The sequence below is a fragment of the Phyllobates terribilis genome, unplaced genomic scaffold (assembly GCF_046119375.1).
Source record: "Phyllobates terribilis strain yellow unplaced genomic scaffold, ASM4611937v1 Scaffold_9__5_contigs__length_417890890, whole genome shotgun sequence".
Lineage (NCBI taxonomy): Eukaryota > Metazoa > Chordata > Amphibia > Anura > Dendrobatidae > Phyllobates > Phyllobates terribilis.
The window spans coordinates 118,362,297-118,386,529 of NW_027362769.1; the positions used below are offsets into that span (position 1 = coordinate 118,362,297).

The 24,233-nt window shown below is 41.9% G+C and overlaps 1 protein-coding gene across 2 annotated transcripts in view; it reads right to left on the bottom strand.

Annotated features, from left to right (window-relative positions):
• Nucleotides 1-24,233, bottom strand: part of CERS6 (ceramide synthase 6) — a 441,738-nt gene that overhangs the window by 94,733 nt on the left and 322,772 nt on the right. For both annotated transcript variants that reach the window (XM_073647006.1, XM_073647005.1), the window contains exon 6: nt 18,309-18,401. In XM_073647006.1, the coding sequence (XP_073503107.1) occupies nt 18,309-18,401 (93 nt within the window). The remainder of the gene's footprint in view (nt 1-18,308; nt 18,402-24,233) is intronic.

Here is a 24,233-nt window from a genome sequence, read left to right on the forward strand (position 1 = left end):
TATGATCTTTTAACAAATTAGATAAATAAACTGAAACCTAGTTTGTTCAATCTGTTTTAGCTTTCTGATTGTATATTTTTTATTCTGTTTTCTATGAATATGAAGGCAGCCATCTTAGCCAAGTAGCTAAAAAAAAATCAGCTATAAATATATTCCTTACAGTAGACACTTGGGCATAAGAAAAAATAGTCGGAAAAAAAAAACTATTCGACCTACTGTATATGGGAGAGCAGTGTGGGCACTCTGTGTCATGGGCAGCAGTCAGTGCGAAGGGAAGGAGAATATTTTTGAATTTTGGCTTACCCATGTTTACCAAACTCTTAGCTATTCTTGGGCATAATATATATCCCATAACAAAATATTTGGGGGCAGAGCAGTATTAAAAGGTATAATGTTGGCTGATTACTTGATATAAGGTTTTCTTCAATTTCCGAAGAGTTCAACAGTCAAGGAGAAGTTTCTTCCCTGGGTATGTCTACTATTTGCTCATTATGATATTTTGGGGACTTTAAATGATACCTTGCTCCGGGAATGCCTGGAATGAAAAAGGGCACCATCAGTCCAGATAAAACTAACTATATTTTCCAAATTATTTTTAAAGCATCCCCTTGCCCAAATAATAAAACTTGGAACCAAAGTCCAGCACCACGAATGACTGAACCGGATGGCAGCTGCCATCTACAACATGCATGGAGATGCCATATGTCGTGCTTCCGCGGTGCAGACATCTCATGGATGTTTTCTCAGCCTAGAATTGATTCTGAATCGTTAGTATTAAGGTATTAAGGATTGCATTGCTCTGATTACTGTTCTCCGTGTCAATGAGTGATGTAGAGACAGCATTGCCAATTATGCTCAATTACTTAAAGGAGAGATTAAAGTTCTAGTTATGTAGTAATCAGGATCATTCTCGGCATCTGAATGATATTAGGGGAAGAAACAATCAGTAATAAAAGAGAATGTCTTGGTTTTATAGAATCAGCTCAATTATTCAAACTTGCAAAGCAAAAGACGATTTATTTGCAGGGTCCTAATAGCTGTTTTGGTAATTGCAATATTTAAAGCAAATTTGTGCTTAACCCATTGTTGGATGGTGGGTCCTGCCTATCTGTAAAAATCTAGGCATTATAGTTATTACTGCAGCTTTCAGAAACACTGCTGAACTGCATACGTGTACGTTTAAGATGCATTACTACAGTTATATGAAAAAGTTTGGGCACCCCTATTAATCTTAAGCTTAATGTTTTATAAAAATTGGTGTTTTTGCAACAGCTATTTCAGTTTGATATATGTAATAACTGTTGGACACAGTAATGTTTCTGCCTTGAAATGAGGTTTATTGTACTAACAGAAAATGTGCAATCTGCATTCAAACAAAATTTGACAGGTGCATAAGTATGGGCACCCTTATCATTTTCTTGTTTTAAATACTCCTACCTACTTTTCACTGACTTACTAAAGCACTTTTTTTGGTTTTGTAACCTCATCGAGCTTTGAACTTCATAGCCAGGTGTATGCAATCATGAGAAAAGCTACTTAAAGTGGCCACTTGCAAGTTGTTCTCCTGTTTGAATCTCCTCCGAAGAGTGGCATCATGGGCTCCTCAAAACAACTGTCAAATGATCTGAAAACAAAGATTATTCAACATAGTTGTTCAGGGGAAGGATACAAAAAGCTGTCTCAGCGATTTAACCTGTCAGTTTCCACTGTGAGGAACATAGCAAGGAAATGGAAGAACACAGGGACAGTTCTTGTTAAGACCAGAAGTGGCAGGCCAAGAAAAACATCAGAAAGGCAGAGAAGAAGAATGGTGAGATCAGTCAAGGACAATCCTCAGACCACCTCCAGAGAGCTGCAGCATCAACTTGCTGCAGATGGTGTCACTGTGCATCGGTCAACTATACAACGCACTTTGCACAAGGAGAAGCTGTATGGGAGAGTGATGCGAAGTGAAGTCGTTTCTGCAAGCACGCCACAAACAGAGTCGGCTGAGGTATGCAAAAGCACATTTGAAGAAGCCAATTTCTTTTTGGAAGAAGGTCCTGTGGACTGATGAAACCAAGATTGAGTTGTTTGGTCATACAAAAAGGCGCTATGCATGGCGGCAAAAAAACACAGCATTCCAAGAAAAACACTTGCTACCCACAGTAAAATTTGGTGGAGGTTCCATCATGCGGGCTGTGTAGCCAATGCCGGCACCGGGAATCTTGTTAAAGTTGAGGGACGCATGGATTCCACTCAGTATCAGCAGATTCTTGACAATAATGTTCAAGAATCAGTGACAAAGTTGAAGTTAGGCAGGGGATGGATCTTTCAGCAAGACAATGATCCAAAACACCGCTCCAAATCTACTCAGGCATTCATGCAGAGGAACAATTGCAATGTTCTGGAATGGCCATCCCAGTCCCCAGACCTGAATATCATTGAACATCTGTGGGATCATTTGAAGAGGGCTGTCCATGCTCGGCGACCATCAAACTTAACTGAACTGGAATTGTTTTGTAAAGAGGAATGGTCAAAAATACCTTCATCCAGGATCCAGGAAATCATTAAAAGCTACAGGAAGCGACTAGAGGCTGTTATTTTTGCAAAAGGAGGATCTACTAAATATTAATGTCACTTTTCTGGTGAGGTGCCCATACTTATGCACCTGTCAAATTTTGTTTGAATGCAGATTGCACATTTTCTGTTAGTACAATAAACCTCATTTCAAGGCAGAAACATTACTGTGTCCAACAGTTATTACATATATCAAACTGAAATAGCTGTTGCAAAAACACCAATTTTTATTAAACATTAAGCTTAAGATTAATAGGGGTGCCCAAACTTTTCATATAACTCTACATATCTAAACATATTTGCCATTCAGGAGTCTGGGAACGTGGTGGTGACAGATCTCAACCGATCACAAGAATTAGACTTTGAAAGGCTCCCTCAGAACTGAGCAGCGGCCATGCATTCTGTCGAAGATAACCAAATACAGCTGTTACGCACCTGTCCCAGATCCGAACTTTGCTTCCCTCACTCCTGTCTGCTAAACTCTCCGGTGCTCAACGTAAGGCTTTGTAGATGACCCGGCGTGCTCCCATGTAATTTTGTGCCTGGGCCTAGATAAGGCTCACCAAGACACCCACCTGTGTCTTGGTATTAAGACTTCAGTATTGCTAAGACTCTGGCTTGCTTCATACACCTCGATCTGTCAGCTGATGTCTGCAGACTCCTGGACATCTCCCGCCTGCCTGTGGTTTTAAGTATCCCGCTTGCTTGCCTACAATCTCCTTGACGTCTCCTGCCTGCCAGCAGTTTCCAGCATCCTGCCTGCTTACCTGTGGTCTCCTGGACGTCTCCCGCCTGCGGTGTCCTGGACATCTCCCGCCTGCCAGCGGTTTCCAGCATACCACCTTCTTGCCTGCGTTTTCCAAAATTCCACCTGTGGTATCCAGTTCCTCAGCTATCCGTATTCAACGTGCTCCACCTAGCTGATGCACCAATGACGTATGTCCACCCGGACCTTGGGTTTAGAGGATCCACCTCACCTAGTGAGTCTAACAACAGAACTTGGCAGTCTCCAGCTGCTAGAGAAGGAATCAAGATCAATTCTGATGGGGCATTTCAGAGCCCCATTTTTGGAACTGGTGGTAGTCTCAGAGGTCAAACCACCAGCAAACCACAGGCTAACTTAACACTGATACTATACAGAAGTGATAATAACTTTAAAGGGAACCTGTGATGTCCCCGAATGCTATTAACCTGTAGATATGGGGTCAATCTTCAGTAAAATACGTTACACTGCTGTCTGGCCTCCTTCTGAAAACCCAGCTACCGGGAGGAAATAAATTGCTGAACTTTCACATTTTACTCTCCCAATATATGATTCCAATTCCCTATTATCGTACCATTGAAAAACACACGTTGTTCTGCAAAGAAACAAGCCCTGAGACAACTTCTGTACATTGGCTGAAAAGACAAAAGTTGTGGCTATTACAGCTAAACAAGGCACAACATTAAAGGAACAGTAAACACATAAAATGCACAAAATATATAAATTGTTCCAATAATTCTTCCGGTAATTTCTACTTTTTCATTTAACCTATTTAGACACATAATATAAATGAAGCAGAGCAATATCTAAAGAAATCGTCTCTGTGTGTCCTGGGAGATCAGCTGTATGCTGCCTCCTCCTTCTCATGATTTTGTGTCTGGCTGTAAGACAACTGTCTGCAGCAGAAGGCTTCCTTCTGTGCCCTGGGAGCATAAGGGCTAGACATTGTGAGCCACCATCCCATTGCCAACGGTGCTGTGGCTTCAGTCAGCCACCAGCCGAATATGGAACTAATCCCCATGTTATCTGCAGGATTTCTACAAGACTGACTGTATAAAGATAATGCAGTAAATGCTGCAGACTAAATACAGTTCTAGGCTGAGTGACCCCTTACTGACATATGACATACTAGTACATAATATGCCGGCTCCCTGACTTTGATGCGGGCTCGTATACCGAGCCTGCAGTTTTCCCAGCAGAAGATGATGAGCCATCATCTGCCTGTAATTGCTGCGGGTGATGTGGAGCTCCGCTCACAGCTGTTAACATGTTAAATGCCACTGTCAATCTCTGACATTGGCACTTAACGCATGCTGGCAGGCGGAGTGAGTAATTCTACACCCCCATCGGAGCGCCCATGATGTGATCCTGGGGTGCCGATGAGTTATGACAGCTGGGGGTGTGCTGAAGACATCCATGTTTGTTATGACAATTCTCCTGTGAAAGCCAGTGTTTAGCTGGTGTTCATATGAGATTGTGATTTTAGCTATGCATAGCAGTTCTAATGCACTGCTATGTATAGTACAAGCGATCAAATGATCACAGGTTCAAGTCACCTAAGGGGACTAACAAACACATTTAAAAAAATATATTTTTAAAAATATGAAAAAAAAGTACAAAATTTCAAATCACTCCCCTTTTACCCCATTAAAAATAAAGCAGTTAAAAAATGCACATATTTGATATCACTGCTTTCGTAAAAGTCCAATCTATCAAAATATAAAATACAGTGGTGGCCAAAAGTATTGGCACCCCTGCAATTCTGTCAGATAATACTCAGTTTCTTCCTGAAAATGATTGCAATCACAAATTCTTTGGTATTATTATCTTCATTTAATTTGTCTTCAATGAAAAAACACAAAAAGAATTGTCCTAAAGCCAAATTGGATATAATTCCACACCAAACCTAAAAAAGGGGGTGGACAAAAGTATTGGCACTGTTGGAAAAATCATGTGATGCTTCTCTAATTCGTGTAATTAACAGCACCTGTAACTTACCTGTGGCACCTAACAGGTGTTGTCAATAACTAAATCACACTTCCAGCCAGTTAACATGGATTAAAGTTGACTCAACCTCTGTCCTGTGTCCTTGTGTGTACCACATTGAGCATGGAGAAAAGAAAGAAGACCAAAGAACTGTCTGAGGACTTGAGAAACCAAATTGTGAGGAAGCATGAGCAATCTCAAGGCTACAAGTCCATCTCCAAAGACCTGAATGTTCCTGTGTCTTCCGTGCGCAGTGTCATCAAGAAGTTTAAAGCCCATGGCACTGTGGCTAACCTCCCTAGATGTGGACGGAAAAGAAAAATTGACGAGAGATTTCAATGCAAGATTGTGCGGATGGTGGATAAAGAACATCGACTAACATCCAAACAAGTTCAAGCTGCCCTGCAGTCCAAGGGTACAACAGTGTCAACCCGTACTATCCGTCGGCGTCTGAATGAAAAGGGACTGTATGGTAGGATACCCAGGAAGACCCCACTTCTTACGCCGAGACATAAAAAAGCCAGGCTGGAGTTTGCCAAAACTTACCTGAGAAAGCCTAAAACGTTTTGGAAGAATGTTCTCTGGTCAGATGAGACAAAAATAGAGCTTTTTGGGAAAAAGCATCAACAGAGTGTACAGGAAAAAAAAAGAGGCATTCAAAGAAAAGAACACGGTCCCTACAGTCAAACATGGTGGAGGTTCCCTGATGTTTTGGGGTTGCGTTGCTGTCTCTGGCACTGGACTGCTTGACCGTGTGCATGGCATTATGAAGTCTGAAGACTACCAACAAATTTTGCAGCATAATGTAGGGCCCAGTGTGAGAAAGCTGGGTCTCCCTCAGAGGTCATGGGTCTTCCAGCAGGACAATGACCCAAAACACACTTCCAAAAGCACTATAAAATGGTTTGAGAGTAAGCACTGGAGACTTCTAAGGTGGCCAGCAATGAGTCCAGACCTGAATCCCATAGAACACCTGTGGAGAGATCTCAAAATGGCAGTTTGGAGAAAGCATCCTTCAAATATCAGGGACCTGGAGCAGTTTGCCAAAGAAGAATGGTCTACAATTCCAGCAGAGCATTGTAAGAAACTCATTGATGGTTACCGGAAGCGGTTGTTCGCAGTTATTTTGGCTAAAGGTTGTGCAACCAAGTATTAGGCTGAGGGTGCCAATACTTTTGTCTGGCCCTTTTTTGGAGTTTTGTGTGAAATGATCAATGATTTGATTTTTGCTTCATTCTCTTTTGTGTTTTTTCATTGAAGACAAATTAAATGAAGATAATAATATCAAAGAATTTGTGATTACAATCATTTTCAGGAAGAAACTGAGTATTATCTGACAAAATTGCAGGGGTGCCAATACTTTTGGCCACCATTGTAGATTAATCTGATCGGTAAACGGCGTAACGAAAAAAAAATTGAAACGCCAGAATTATGTTTTTTTTGGCCCAGGCAACATTGCAATAAAATACAATAAGAGGCGATTAAAACATCATATCTACCCCAAAATGGTATCAATAAAAACATCAGCTCAGGTCACAAAAAATCAGCCCTCACCCGGCACCAGATCCCAAAAAATTTAAATGTTACGGGTCTCAGAAAATGGCAACCCCAGCTAATTTTTTATTTATTTATTTTTACAAATTTACAAAAAAGTTTCACCACTTAAATAAAAATAAAACCCATATATGTTTGGCATCGTGCTGACCTGGAGAATCATATTAAATATAGTGATTAAGGTAAATAAAAAAAGAACAAACAATAATTGTGGAATTGCAATTTAATTTGCAATTTCAATGATCTTGGAATTTATCGCTTTCTAGTACATCACTTGATAAAATGAATGATGTGATTCAAAAATACAACTGGTCTCGCAAAAAACAAGCCTTCATACGGTTATATGGATGGAAAAATGAAAAAAAGTTATGGCTCTTGGAAGAAGGGGAGGAAAAAATGAAAACGAAAAATAGCCCGGTCATCAAGGGGTTAAGGAGAAATCATTGGAGAGGTCAAAGTCATTCCAACTGCCACATTTTAATTCTTTCATAAAGTAAACACGACAAAATCTTCATCAAATAGCATCTTGTAGATTACCAGTAATTATCACCCTTGGCATCTGTTGACGAGTCTCTGCTTTTTACAGTAATCGGATTATTGGTATATTTATTTAGGCTACTTATAAAACTATTGCTTCTTACAGACAGAAATCAGCTCACACCAATGATTCATATGGGAAAATAAGCTCAAACCGATCATTAAGTAACCGAGGTCTGGAATAAAGCCATTGATTTATTACGGATAGGTTTTCTTAAATTAATATTTCCGAAATCCTGGCTTCTTCCCAATAGCTTCTAGCGACAGGACAGCTTATAGGGCACCAGAATTAGACACAAGCGAGCGGTCAACCGATCCAGCAATAACAGAAAATTTATTAGATTCTCTCCTAGTATTTTACAGTATGTAATGATATAAGAGTTTGACTTTGGACAAAAAAACAAGACTGTGAGAAAGTCACATCTCAGGCAAAAAGTTGTGAACTCAAACCAACTTACCATTTAGTATTTAGACAACTACGTACAAAGAGCCAAATATCATCTCCACACCACCACAATCCAAGCCACAAAAGGTCTTGGTGTTCGCTAGCAATGTACCATTTATGGAGATCACATCTAATGTAGGTTTTAAGACCTATTTAAAGGGGTTTTACCATGAACAAAAGTTAATTTTAATCAAAAGATCTTTGAATAATAATAATTTCCACAATCGGATGTGTTTAAATAAAATGTTCCTGTGCTGAGATAATCTTATAAATGTGCCCCTGCTGTGTACTGTGTAATGGCTGTGTCTGACCGTGCAGGAACATGGTCTGATCATACCACAGCTCCTGGGCAGGGGAGGAAGCAAAAGAATATATGGACAGGACAACATGGGATTACAAATGATTCTTTCTTTGAAGTAAAACATTGTTTAAAAACAGGCAGTGAAATGTTTTAGCTCACAAAAAGAATCAGCTGTGATCCCCTGCTGTAATGTCTGTATACTCTTTTGCATCCTCCCCTGTCCAGGAGCTGTGGTATGATCAGACAATGGTCCTGCACTGTCAGACACAGCCATTACACAGTACATAGCAGGAGCACATTTATAATATTATCTCAGCACGGGGACATTTTATTTAAACACATTCAATTGTGGAAGTTATTATTATTCCAAGATCTATTGATTAAAATGAACTTTTGTTAGTGTGAAAACCCCTTCAACCCCTTTAAAGCCCAAGACGTATTAATACGCATCTGTGCCCTGGGCTTTAAGAGCCTGATACGTATTAATAGGTCATTGCGATCACGCCCGCACACAGGCTGTGCGGGCGCAATCGCTGCCGGGTGTCAGCTGATTGTCACAGCTGACACCCGGTGCTATGTGCAGGGAGCGGTCCCGCACCGCTCCTGGCACATTAACCCCCGCAATGCTGCGATCGAAGTCGATCGCAGCATTGCGGTGGCTAAGGGGAGGTGATCGGGATACTCACCTCCTCTTCCGGTGCTCCATCCCTATGTTATGCAGGCGATCAGAATAAAAAAAGTGAAAGTCCCATAGTGGGACAAAGTAAAAAAGTAAAAATACTGTAAGAAAGTGAAAAAAAAAATTGAAAAAAAATTGTAAAAATATAAAAAAAATAAATAAAAAATAATCCACCAAAAATAAAAATATAATGTACCCATCAACAAATATTATTATGAAAAAAAAGAAAACAAACAATAAAAGTACACATATTTGGTATCGCCGCATCCGGAATGACCTGACCTATAAAATTGTCCCACTAGTTAACCCTTTCAGTGAACACAGTAAAAATAAAAAATAAAAAACGAAGCAAAAAACAATGCTTTATCATCATACCGCCAAACAAAAAATGGAATAACACGCGATCAAAACGACAAATATAAATAAAAATGGTACCGCTGAAAATGTCATCTTGTCCTGCAAAAAACAAGCCGCAATACAGCTCCATCAGCCAAAAAATAAAAAAGTTATAGCTCTCAGAATAAAGCGATGCAAAAAATTATTTTTTTCTATAAAATTGCTTTTATTATGTAAAAGCGCCAAAACATAGAAAAACTATATAAATGTGGTACCGCTGTAAACGTACTGGCCCAAAGAATAAAGCTACCTTATCAATTTTACCACACGTGGAGCAGAATAAAAAAATTAAAAAAAAAAACAATTCCTGAATTGTTGGTTTTTGTTTATTCTGCCTCCCAAAAATCGGAATAGAAAGCGATCAAAAAATGTCACGTGCCTCAAAATGGCACCAATAAAAATGTCAACTCATCCCGCAAAAAACAAGCTGTCACATGACTCTGTCGGCCAAAATATGGAAAAATTATAGCTCTCAAAATATGGCGATGCAAAAACTAGATTTTACAAAAAAATATGTCTTTTAGTCTGTGACAGCTGTCAATCATAAAAACCCGATATGATTCTGGTATCTCTGTAGTCACACCGACCCGAAGAATAAAGTCGTCTAATCACTTACGAGAAACGGCGTAAAAAAGAAACTTTCGGGTTAGGGTTGTGCTAGGGTTAGAGTTGGGTTTGGGGTTAGGGTTGTGCTAGGGTTAGGGTTGGGCTAGGGTTGTGCTAGGGTTAGGGTTGGGGTTGGGGTTGGGGTTAGGGTTGGGCTAGGGCTAGGGTTGGGGTTGGGGTTAGGGTTGGGCTAGGGTAGGGTGGGGATTTTTTTCAAAAGTAAAAAAAAAAAAAAAAGATGATGATATAGCAACTAGTGTTGAACACTAGTTCTCACTACTTGAGTTTGCATCGGGTGCTCGGGTATGCATTCAGTATCGTGGGTGCTCGAGTGACATGCTCGAGTCTCCACCCCATATGCTTCGCGGCCAAAAACAACTCGCGGGGATTGCCTGCCATGCACTTGCGATCCCCGCATGTTTTTTTGGGGGTGTCTAATAACCGTGAAACATGCGGGCGGGGACTTGAGCATGTCACTCGAGCACCCTTGATACATGCTGCATACCCGAGTACCCGATGCAAACTCAAGTAGCGAGCACTTGCGCTCAAGACTAATGACAACTTATTCAATATGATGACCTAATGTTATCAAATTCTCTGTCGGACCTCTGGGTTCAAAATGTTCACTATACCCCTTGATAAAATAGTTTCCAAAATGAGGTCACTTGTGGGGGGTTTCCACTATTTAGGCACATCAGGGGCTCTCCAAAAGCGACATGGCGTCCGCTCTCGATTCCAGCCGATTTTGCGTTCCAAAAGTCACACAGTGCTCCTTCCCTTCTGAACTCTGCCGTGCGCCCAAACACTGTATTTTCCCCACATATGGGGTATTGGCGTACTCAGGAAAAATTGCACAAAAGTTTTTGGGGTCCATTTTCTCCCTTTACCCTTGTGAAAATAAAAAAATTGGGGCTAAAACATAATTTTTGTGGAAAAAGTTTGATTTTTTTTATTTTCACGGCTCCATGTTATAAACTTCTGTAAAGTACTTGGGGGTTCAGGGTGCTCACCGCACATCTAGATAAGTTCCCTGAGGGGTCTAGTTTCCAGAATGGTGTCACTTGTGGGGGGTTTCCACTGTTTAGGCACATCAGGGGCTCTCCAAACGCAACATGGCATCCGCTAATTATTCAAGCAAATTTTACAATCAAAAAGTCAAATGGTGCTCCTTCCCTTCCGAACCCTGCCGTGCGCCCAAACAGTGGTTTTCCCCCACATATGGGGTATCTGCTTACTCAGGAGAAATTGTACAACAAACTGCATGGTGAAATTTCTCCTGTTACCCTTATGAAAATGGAAAATTGGGGGCTGAAAAACATTTTTGTGGGAAAAGTGTGAAAATTTTATTTTTACTGCTCAATGCTATAAACTTCTGTGAAGCACCTGGGGGTTCAAGGTGCTCACCACACATCTAGATAAGTTCCCTGAGGGGTCTAGTTTCCAAAATGGGGTCACTTGTGGGGGGTTTCCACTGATTAGGCACATCAGGGGCTCTCCAAACGCAACATGGCGTCCGCTAATTATTCAAGCAAATTTTACATTCAAAAAGTCAAATGGCGCTCCTTCCGTTCCGAACCCTGCCGTGCGCCCAAACAGTGGTTTTTCCCCACATATGAGGTATCTGCGTGCCCAGGGTAAATTTCACAACAAATTTTGGGGTCCATTTTTACCTTTTACCCCTGCGGAAAAAAAATAAAATTGTGTCTAAAGTAACATTTTTGTGAAAAAAGTTAAATGTTAATTTTTTTCTTCCACCTTCCAAAAATTCCTGTGAAGCACCTGAAGGGTTAATAAAGTTCTTGAATGTGGTTTTGAGCACCTTGAGGGGTGCAGTTTTTAAAATGGTGTCACTTTTGGGTATTTTCTGTCATAAAGACCCCTCAAAGTCACTTCAAATATGATGTGGTCCCTAAAAAAATGGTTTTGTAAATTTTGTTGGAAAAATGAGAAATCGCTGGTCATCTTTTAACCCTTATAGCTCCCTAACAAAAAAAAATGTTGGTTCCAAAATTGTGCTGATGTAAAGTAGACATGTGGGAAATGTTATTTATTAACTCTTTTGTGTGACATATCTCTCTGATTTAAGTGCATAAAAATTAAAATTTTGAAAATTGCAAAATTTTCGCCAAATTTCAGTTTTTTTCACAAATAAACGCAAGTGATATCGAAGAAATTTTACCACAATCATGAAGTACAATATGTCACAAAAAAACAGTCTCAGAATCAGGGGGATCCATTGAAGCGTTCCAGAGTAATTACCTCATAAAGTGACAGTGGTCAGAATTGTAAAAATTGGCCTGGTCATTAACGTGCAAACCACCTTGGGTTGTAAAGGGGTTAAGTAAGCTCAAGAAGGGTGGAGAAAACAAGTTGGACCTTCTCTACTACATAAACCCTTGCCCTTTCGACACCTTATCCCACTCTAATAAAATAGACCAGGTACTTCTGAACTGATGAAAATATTTCTTTTTTTTTCAGTAGCAGAACGGTACATTAGTTCATTGCTCCAGTGTTTTTTTTTAATATTTTTTGGGGCTTTTAACTTTAACTTTAAGGCTATGTGCCCACTATGCATTTTTCAAGCATTTTTGCTGCTGAATTTCCGCAGCGAAAACACTTAAAAAATGCTTGGTAAGACGTGTCCCATGGTCCCCAATGATAATCCGCATGTGCTGTGCACATGCTGCGGAAATTTCAGCTGCGGATTATCATTGCGGAAAAATCCGCAGCATGTCCATTAATTTTGCGGAAACACGGCATAATTGCCGTCATTGACTTGCATTAAAACGCATAATATCCGCATGACTACATGTGCACATGTGGATATTAAGCGATTCAATGCACGGATGGTACCCGGATCTGGAGAAGAGGAGACTCTCCTCCAGACCCGGGTACCATAGAACCTGTAGCTAAAAAAGAATTAGAATAAAAAAAACATTATACTCACCTCCTGATGGCCCCCAGTCTCCTGTACTGTGCGTCCGGTGTCTTTGGCGGCTCGCGGTGGTGTAAAAGGACCTTCCATGACATCATTTAGTCATGTGACAGGTCACGTGACCGCTGACGTCGGCGGTCGCGTGACCTATCGCATGACAAAATTACTTCATGGAAGGTCCTTTTACACCACCGCGAGCCGCCGAAGACACCGGATTAGGAGACGGAGGCCATCGGAAGGTGAGTATAATGTTTTTTTTATTTTTCACCATTTTATTCTTTTTTTTTTTTTTTTTTTTTTTTTACTATTGATGCTGCATTTGCAGCATCGTAACTTGGTCAACTATATAAATCCATGCCGGTTGCATGGATTTATATTGTATGACCAAGTTGTCAAGCACTTTTCCAAGTGATGGTAAAATCGCGTGGAAAAGCGCTTGATAACCCGCATGCAGAAATGCATGTGAAGAACGCTTCTACCTGGCAGGAAAAACGAATGTACAATCCGCATGCGTTTTTTCTGCCAGGGAGATGCAGAAACGGTCAGGAAAATTCCGGAGCAATTCTGCATCGTGGGCACATAGCTTAACAGTGACAATGCCGGTGCATCCTGATTTTCAACCTGTATCATGTTTGGCATCTATGACTATGTATTGTATGTATCTATCAGTTGTTGCTAATAAAAGATCTTATATTGGGGTTTTCTGGTGAAAAGCAAGGGATTTGGGATCATAACCATCTTTTACAATTATTGCATATTTACAGGCATGCTCAGCAATTCAGAACTCTAATATAAATCAACAGCAGCAGCCACACATGCTTAGCCACTTGAGATGAGCAAACCCGAACTCTAAAGTTCTGAGTTCGTAGGTGTCCGGTGCTGAACTCCTAACACAGACTTCTCCTGTAAGTCCGTTTTACAGTTCGGGAGTCCGAGGAGGAGAGAGAGAGAGATCCAAAATTCGGGTCCCCATTAATTCATATGGGGTTCGGGTACAGTTCAGTACAGTTCTGGTACCCAAACCGAACTTTGGACTAATGTTCAGTTGAACCGGGCGAACCTGAACTTCCACAGGTCAGCTCATCCCTATTAGCCACCACCCCACTGACAGTGGAGAGCGGCAGGACCCTTCACGAGATAGAGTAGAAGCAGGTCCCAGCATCGGGACTTACTTTTATTAGGCCTTGTTCACATTGCGTTTATGCACGTTCCATCTAATTCTATAAAATACTGAGTCATAAACTGTAATAACACAAATGGTCTCCATTGTGTTTTTCTCAGACAGTGTCCATCTTCCAAGATGGGAACAGGAATATAGTCTGCTACCTACTTTTTTTTGTGCCCGTCTGAAAGCTTGGGCAAGGCAGGAAAAAAAACACAAATTCAGCCCATTTGAACTGTGTGTCATTGCAGTCTACGGCATTCAGATAATACTGCTAAACCCAGTGTGAACAAGGTCTTATGCATTTATCGCACATCCCATATATATGTGACAAATGGACTAGATGGGAATAACCCGAAATGCAACATGGAAAAATAGCTCAAGACAGAAGAAAACTCTTTATGTCTGTATATGAAAAGAAGTCTACGGATGATGTAATATGTTTCCATATGACTCAGAAGAGAATACTTTTGCAGAGCTGTAATACGCTCATGTGCAAAACCTCAGATGGTACATTCACAGGTACCGATTAATTTGACTTTTTGGCACAGTGGGGTTAGCAAAGGTTAGATGTTATAATGCATTAAACAATGATTTTTGTACTTTTGTTGCAGATTGAAAACCATTGTTATTAATTACTATTATTAGATAGATCTCGTTCCTGATGAGACTGGTGTACTTACTTAGAAAATCCATGTCAAAATGGTTGTATAATTATTTTATTAAATTACCAACTAAAGAAATAGAGAGTTCTTTTGTCTGTATTCAATTTTCACTTACTCACCCACCCAGTCTGACAGCGGCAGCTTATACTGAGCAGTGTGAAATTTCAGCAGGGAAGAGGGACACTGAGGAACTGTCATATCAGGCTAGGCAGGCGGAGATTGACCTTTAAACTTTCAATAATGATTATACAGCCATTATGAAAAGGGTTTTCAATAGACATATATTAATAATATATGCAGTTTTTTATTGAACAGTTCTGAAAGAACATTTCATTTTATAAATAGTGATGTATGGAGGTAGGGATTCTCATTCTCTGGATATTCCGTGAAAAAATTTAGAAGCTGAAAATGCTCAATCCTGAGCATTCATGACCATTCTTGCATATCACTAGCAGTGTATATTTTGTGCTCCAAACCTTGGCACAAGTAAGGTCATTTAATACTGCAGAATCTGTAACACAGGACTGATTAAATATTTTTGCTATTCTACACTGACAGTAAGGGGAATTGAAATCCCAAGACGACAGGACTGTAAAACAGATTAAGAGCATATTCTTCACCCTGAGCTGGTGTTGAAGCCAATGGCATGGCTGCTTAGAATGCATAGGAGGCAACTTGTAGAAATGCAAATAATGCACAGATAATATGTCCTCTAATGGCCATAATTACTTGTATGAACAAAAGGTATAAAAGTAATAAAAAACACAGAAAATTCTCTGATGTGAAGTACATGCTTGATTATAGTGCAAGGTTTTCTGGTCAGGTAAGTTCTCCTTCACTGACTTTTAGCTAAAGTCTGCTTCTTGATCCTTGACTTGTCTGATTAGGCTGAGGCTGCACAGCCACATGTGTCATCTGACATGAAGATGACAATGTTGCAACGCACATCTCATGATTGTCACTAGTGATCGTATCATCACAAACATCCAAATCTGATTAAGTCCAATCACAACTCTAAAAAAGACTCATCAAGTCACCCAATTGGTTTTGGCCAGATGACACTGTCGCCCTAGCCTTATATTCCTGATGGACTTTTTCACTTGAACAAGTGTTTAATTTCCCTGCAGATCTGGAGAAATAAAATGCACATTAAAATTATTGGGCTTTCCATATAATTCATGGAACATGGAGCGTATCAGGATCTTCCAGAATTAAAAATAATTTTGTACCTCCTCTTCACCCTGGCTAAGAGATGAATATGGGACCTCTTCTTCTAGCTCAAAATTCCCTTCGCATGGTATTTGATAATGGGTTTCCTAATCCAAAAACCCCTCTTTAACATCTCCAGCTCAAGTTGTCCTGCACGTGTCATTTCTTTAACACCTGATAATGGCAGTGCTGTCTTAAAGGGGTTACCAGGGCCATTCAGAGCCTCTCATTTCCGCATCAGAAGAGAGCAGTGACGATGACATCACAACCCCACACACCGGCCGAGATGTATGCGCAATACCTGTCAATCATCCATGCATCCTGGCAAGTGGACGGGGTCATAACAATATAGGCACCTCTTCTTTTTGATGTGGAAATGAGCAGCTCTGAACTAAAAAGCATCATAATATGTAAAGGTAATCTTAATAATAGCTATCAATTATATATGTACAATCTGTATTTCTGTCACTATTCAGAGTTTACTACAGTTTTGCAGGTTCTAGGGGCCAGAACTAGGTCAGAGCAGCGCCCGTCAGCCCCGACCCCAACGTGCAGCAGCGTGATAAGGTCCACATGCTGTAACCTCATCACATTGCTGCTGTTGTCGGCACCGCAGCGCAGAGGTGTCGAGGATGCAGCAGGAGACAGTAAGAGCTCTAGGAGGAGCCGAAGATTACATACACTTTCACAGGAGGGGTTGGTGTTAGTGTTATTTTTACTATGAGTGTACCTTATGGGGCAACGGGGGAAGTGGGGGGATTGTGAAGGGGGCACAGTGTGCAGATGGGAAATGTGGAAGATGTTTTGGAGAGGGGTAATATGTGGGGGACGTTATGCAGAGGGGCAGCGTGGGAGGAGCACTATGGAGAGGAGAAGTATGGGGGGATACTATGAAGAGGAGCAGCATGGGGGGGATATTACAGAGAGGAGCAGTGTGCAGGGAACATTACAGAGAGGGGCACCATGCAGGGGATATTATGGAGAGGGGCTGGGTGCAGGGAACATGATGGAGTGGGGGGACATTATGGAGATAGGCAGTGTGGGGGGTCATTATGGAGATGAGCAGCATGTGGGGGGACATTATGGAGAGGGACAGCATGTGGGGGGACATTACAGTAAGTGGCAGTGCGTGGAGAGACATCACGGAGAGAGGAGCAGCATGTGGATGACACATCACAAAGAGGGGCAGCGTGGGGGGCATTACGGAAAAGGACAGTGTGGGGGAATATTATGGAGAGGGGCAGTATGGGGGGATATTTTTGCAAGAAGCACAGGGAGGGACAATTATTTATTCAGGGGCACAGTACTATGACAAAATATTTGGAAACAAAAGAGATGGGAACGACTTCAATCAGAGAAGATGTCACCTATAAGGTATCTGGATGTAAATATTTATTTGTGATGCTGCTTGCATCTCATCAGTACTTTGGTCCTGTATGGGCCACAGTCTGATGATGACTTGGAACAACAACTCACAGTATCTTCTTACTATTGTGAGGGACCTACTGGGAGTTGCAGGTTCACATGACACAATGAATATGGGGCTTACCGGAAACTGCAATTGATCAGCGTACTAAGCTTGGTGATGTATTCCTATACTGACGGTGGTTCTGGTGATATATTCATGCACTAATGGTGGTTTTGGTGGTGATGTATTTAGTTCTGGCTCTGTATTAATGTACTGATAGTGATTCTGTCACAACATTCTTATATTGACAGTGGTTCTAGCACTGCATTCATGTACTGATGGTGGTTCAGATGCTGCATTCATGTACTGATGGTAGTTCTGGCGCTGCATTTGTGTACTAACAGTGGCTCTGGTGCAGCATTCATGTACTAATGGTGGTTCTGGCACTGCATTCACGTACTGACAGTGGTTCTGGCGCTGCATTCATGTACTGATGGTGGTTCTGATCATGTAGCAATCCATAACGTGCTTCATGTTAAAACTGAAAAATCTCCAAAACAATAGTTTTGAGATTATGATGTGGATTTGGTTGAGTTTCTACTCCAAAAACACAGGCTAAGTTTGAGTGTGTTCACACTGATTTTTTGGAGCACAAACTGAGCAGAAACTCTTCAAATCTTCAAAAAAAATTGCACCCCTTTGGTTTGAACCAGTATGACAATGTGGCCCTTGGACCAAAAATGTTGTGCACCCCTGCTATAGAACAACAACTTAGTTTCTTGGCAAACTTATCCTTCAGTTTCTACCTACCAACCTTAACTACCTTCTAATGATGGTGCTTCTATACTGTATTTAGGAAATTTCAGTTACAAATACTGTGCTTTACGTTTTACAACAACGGCATAATTTGATGTAAATGCACCCTTATTAAATCAATCAGCAATAGTTGGATATATAATGGATTTATGCAACGGCAACAATATAACATACATTTTCCAAAAAAAGAAGGATTTTCTTTTTTAAATTTAAACAGAGAACTTTAACCTTTTGTTAAATTTTGCAAATGTTACAATATGCCAAAAAAAAACAAAGTGAGATGTTACCTTTCTTTTGATGTCTGTGAATTGTGAGAACAAGAAAGACCAGTAGAAAGACAATTCCACAATGTAGTAGTAATGTAAGTCTGCCGTCAGTTGCTGCAAAAAAGAAAAAAAATTACATTTCATTATTTTATTTATTCACATAAGGTAATATTAATTACAAATTAATTATTAGAAATAGCAAAAAATATGAAAAATTGGTGTATAAGGTTTTAGTAGCAACTATTTTTTTTTGGTTGACATCTGTCCAAATGTACTAAATCAATTCAATATTTAGCTATATCCACACTTTTTTGCATTATTCATTTGTATCATAATAACTAGAGATGAGCGTTGTTCTACTCGAACTGTTCGCCAATCTCAAATTCGAGCTGTTTTGGGCGGTGTTCGAGCCGGTCGGCGAACACGAACAATTTGAGAAAAATTCGGCTGTTCGAGGTTATGTTCGATAACTGTTCGTGCACCAAAATCATAACTGGATTTTTTCTCAGTAATGATGAAAATTAATGTTAATACGCAGTTTGAGTGTACAGCGGGGCGGGGGGAGGGGCAGGGGATGGATCTCTGCAGGAACAATGAAGATCTCCATTTTTTTTTCTCTTTCCCGCATTTGCAGTGGGGAGGTGCAATCTGTCAGCCTATCAGCAGCGCACACACGGAGCGAAGTGCTTTTTTTCACACAAGCAAGGGCATGTGTGATTGGCAGTGTATGTCACATGTCCTTGCCCTATAAGACCAAGCCATTTTCCCCGTCGCCACCATTTTCTCACTGCTGCAGCTGCGTGTTAGACGGCACCGCTGTTGCTGTGTGCGCTATACCTTGTTAATTTCAAGCCAATTTTCGCACAAATATACAGATAGCTTGGGAGTAGGGAATAGTTGTGATTGCAGTCCTTTTAAGGACTAGGTTACAGCATTTCCTACGACTTTTATCAGGCAGGTCTGTGCTCTTAAATAGATAGATTGTGGGAGTAAAGACTAATTGTAATTGCAGTCCTTTTCAGGACTAGGTTACATCAGTTCCTATCAGTTTTTGCCAGGCAGGTCTGTGCCAGTGCTGTGCAAGTTTTTTTCACAGCATTTGGCTGAATCTAGCAAAGCTAATCCTTTTTGGCCTATTGCAGAGTGTGTTAGTCAGTGGAGTAGCCTATCTGTGTTGCAAGATATACCACCTGTGTATAGAATACCAATTTTTTTACTGCACCTAGTGAAGTAAAATCTTTTGGGCATAGCATCATTCTATTAGTCCATCTATACTGACCTCCATCAGGTTGCAAACTGAATATAATTTTTTTCTGCATCTAGCTCTGAAAAAATATTTGGGCTTCTAGCAGTGTGTGGGACTTGGTCTATTAGTCCATCTATACTGACCTCCATCAGGTTGCAAATTAAAAATAATTTTTTTCTTCATTTAGCTCTGAAAAAATATTTGGGCTTCTAGCAGCGTGTGGGACTTGTTCTATTAGTCCATCTATACTGACCTCCAACAGGTTGCAAATTAAAAATAATTTTTTTCTGCATCTAGCTCTGAAAAAATATTTGGGCTTCTAGCAGTGTGTGGGACTTGGTCTATTAGTCCATCTATACTGACCTCCATCAGGTTGCAAATTAAAAATAATTTTTTTCTGCATCTAGCTCTGAAAAAATATTTGGGCTTCTAGCAGTGTGTGAGACTTGGTCTATTAGTCCATCTATACTGACCTCCATCAGGTTGCAAATTGAATAAAAAAAATTTCTGCATCTAGCTCTGAAAAAATATTTGGGCTTCTAGCGGTGTGTGGGACTTGGTCTATTAGTCCATCTATACTGACCTCCATCAGGTTGCAAATTAAAAATAATTTTTTTCTGCATCTAGCTCTGAAAAAATATTTGGGCTTCTAGCAGTGTGTGGGACTTGGTCTATTAGTCCATCTATACTGACCTCCATCAGGTTGCAAATTAAAAATAATTTTTTTCTTCATTTAGCTCTGAAAAAATATTTGGGCTTCTAGCAGTGTGTGGGACTTGTTCTATTAGTCCTTCTATACTGACCTCCAGCAGGGTGCAAATTGAATATAATTTTTTTCTGCATCTAGCTCTGAAAAAATATTTGGGCTTCTAGCGGTGTGTGGGACTTGGTCTATTAGTCCATCTATACTGACCTCCATCAGGTTGCAAATTAAAAATAATTTTTTTCTGCATCTAGCTCTGAAAAAATATTTGGGCTTCTAGCAGTGTGTGGGACTTGGTCTATTAGTCCATCTATACTGACCTCCATCAGGTTGCAAATTGAATAAAAAAATTTTCTGCATCTAGCTCTGAAAAAATATTTGGGCTTCTAGCGGTGTGTGGGACTTGGTCTATTAGTCCATCTATACTGACCTCCATCAGGTTGCAAATTAAAAATAATTTTTTTCTGCATCTAACCCAGCCAATAGTTTTGGCCTAATACCACAGTTTGGCCACTCAGCTCTGCTCGGTTACCATCCATTGTTTTTTTGTGCAAACAACTCCAGAGTTGTGAATTAGTTAACCACCAAAATGAGTGGAAAAAGGCCTGCTGCTGGTGGAAAGGGGAATAGGCGTGTTGGGAAGGGGAAAAAAGGTTGTGTCCGTGGGGTAGGTGCAGAAGAAAGACCATCTTCCAGCCAAACTAAAATGTCTACTTCTTTTAGCGGACAATGTGATAAGATCCCTTTCTTACGGCCACGCCAATCGCTACAAATTCCAGATGAGGCACAAAAACAGCAGGTGCTTCAACGGATATCAAGTGCTCCTTTAAGTGGGCTCTCCTCCACATCAACTTCAACATCACAAATACTCCAGTCCTCAAAGGTGTCACCCAAATCGCACTTGCTTCCTCACAGCTCCCAAATCTCCAGCTGCCCGTCTGAGTATGAGGTAGAACAGATGGTTGAGTCTGCAGAGCTGTTTACTCATACTATAGCCTGGGAATCAGAGGTCGACTCCAGCGCTTCTGTGAATCCAGAAGAGGAAATGATCTGCACTGATGCCCAGAATCTTTATGAGTCGGATCCAGGACCAGACGCAGAAGGTTCTGACCATAATGTAGACCCTCATTCCCAAACTGTAACTCCTGTTGGTGGAGACAATGAGGAAGACGATGATAAGACTCAAATACCTGATTGGAGCGACAACTTTAGTTTTTTGTCAGGGCAGGAACAGGTTGGCTCTGAGGACGACGGGTGTGATAACGCACAGGGTGATGATGATGAGGTCGGAGATCCCACTTACTGTCAACCCACAGTCAGCCAAGAGATGAGGTCAGCAGAGGAGGTGGAGGAAGATGCTAGTGACGACGAGGTCAGGTTGCGCCTTCCTGGACAGAGACGTAGTACTGGAAGCACGTCAACAACTGCATCCTCAAACACAACTCTGCCTCTCACCACAAGTCGTGGTGGCTCTTCAGGTCGCATGGGTGCTAAGCCTTGCATAGCCTGGGCATTTTTTCAGATCGATAAAGATGACCCAACTCGTGTTATCTGTAACATTTGTCAGCAAAAGCTAAGTAGAGGCCAAAAAATACATAGTTTGAGTACTTCATGCATGAACCGGCACATGGACATGAAGCATAAGTTGCAGTGGGAAGCTCAGTGTGCTACAATGCGGTCTAGCCGGCCGGGCCAACCACCGTCTGCCATATCTTGTGCATCCGCGGCCTCTTCATCCTCTGTGACTGGGGGGACAGCAGTCACACCTGTTTTGGGGCGCAGACCTGCCACCTCTTTACCCGCAACAGCCAGCGTGATTGGCAGGTCATCATTTTCTTTGGAGGTGGTAACACCAGCTGGTCTTGAGCGCTGTCCGACATCGATAGCACCACCTTTGGATCAAGGCAACCTAACATGTCCGCCTGCATCTTCCTCACAGACCGGCAGTTTGCCGGGGACACCCTTATCAACCCCGTCTAAGCACAATAGCCAGCCCTCGGTCCCTCAGATGTGGACAAGTAAAAGACCATTTCCTCCTAGCCATGAGAAAGCTAAGAGGTTGAATTTCACCATCTGCAAGCTCTTGGCTACAGAAATGCTGCCTTTCCGCCTGGTGGACACAGAGGATTTTCGAGACCTTATGTCCGTCGCAGTGCCCCAGTACCAGATGCCCAGTCGGCACTACTTCTCAAAGAAAGGTGTGCCTGCGCTCCACCAGCATGTCGCACACAACATCACCGCTTCTTTGAGAAACTCTGTGTGTGACAGGGTGCATTTCACCACAGACAATTGGACGAGTAGGCATGGACAGGGGCGTTACATGTCGCTGACTGGGCACTGGGTAACTATGGTGACAGCAGGACAACTGGCTGCTGTCCAAGTCTTGCCGTCCCCACGAGTTGTGCGTCAATCCTCTTTATGTCATTTTTCCTCCACTGCTTCTGCCTCCTCAACCTCCTCTCGGTCTTCCACCTGCACCCAAAGCCTGTCTGGTCATGCCACAAGCTTTCTAACTGCGCAGAAGGGATCCTGCACACCTCCTTACTATGCTGGCAGTAGGGCTCAACGTCATCAGGCGGTTTTTACATTGAAATGTCTGGGAAATGTGAGTCACACAGCTGAGGAGTTGTGGTCAGCTCTGGAGAACCAATTTCATGAATGGTTGTCTCCACTGGACCTGAAACCAGGGAAGGCCGTGTGCGACAATGCTGCAAACCTGGGTGCGGCCCTTCGCCGGGGCAATGTCACACACGTGCCTTGTATGGCTCACGTGTTGAACCTGGTTGTCCAGCAATTTTTAGCCCACTATCCCAGACTAGATGGCCTTCTGCAGAGGGCACGGTCGCTGTGTGCTCACTTCCGCCGTTCGCATCCCGCAGCTCAGCGACTTACATCTCTACAGAAGTCGTTGGGCCTGCCACTTCACCGGCTAAAATGCGATGTGCCTACCCGGTGGAATTCAACTCTGCACATGTTGCAGCGACTGTGGCAGCACCGACAAGCCCTGGTGCAATACGTTCTGACGTATAGCCTGGGCCAACGAGATTCAGAGGTGGGGCAAATCACGCTGGAGGAGTGGTCTCAGATCAGGGACCTATGCACCCTTCTGCACAGTTTTGAAATGGCGACGAAGATGTTTAGTGCTGACGATGCCATTATCAGCATGACTATTCCGGTGATTTACATGCTGGAGCACATGTTAAACAGAATTCGGAGTCAGGTGGTGGCACAAGAGGAGGTGGAGGAAGTAGAGGAGGAGGAGTTGTATGCGGAAGGGCTAACATCTGCAAGGTCCAGACGGTCGGCAGCACCAAGGCGGCAGGCATGTGAGGGTGGGGGAGATGATTTTACCAGGGCGCATGGTAGCAGCTAAACTAGTGAGGAAGGTGCAGGAGCCCAGGAAGAAGTGGAGGACGAACTGATGGAAGACTCATCAGATGAGGGAGACCTTGATCACATTTCTGTTGTGCGAGGTTGGGGGGAGAGGACAGAGGAAGGAAGCATGATTGCTACCTCGCCACCAACACAACAGGGACTTGGTGCTCCTGGATGCGCAACACACATGAGTGCCTTCTTGCTGCACTACCTGCAACATGACCCTCGAATTGTGAGAATTAGAAATAATCCTGACTACTGGGTTGCCACACTGTTAGATCCCCGGTACAAAAGTAAATTTGCAGAAATTATTCCTGCCATAGAAAGGGATGCACGCATGCAGGAGTATCAGCAGAGACTGTTGCAGAATCTTACATGTGCTTTTCCACAAAATACCAGTGGTGCACGTAGTGAATCTCACAGTTCCAACTTGCCAACCGTGGGACCGTCAAGTGTTCAGCACTCAAACCGTAACAGAACCACAGTATCTGCTGGTAACATCAATTTTGCGGAATCATTTCACCACTTTTTTAGCCCATCCTTTGCAAGGCCACAGGAGACAAGAAGTCTGACACATAGTCAACGCCTAGAGACGATGGTACAGGAGTATCTCCAAGTAAAC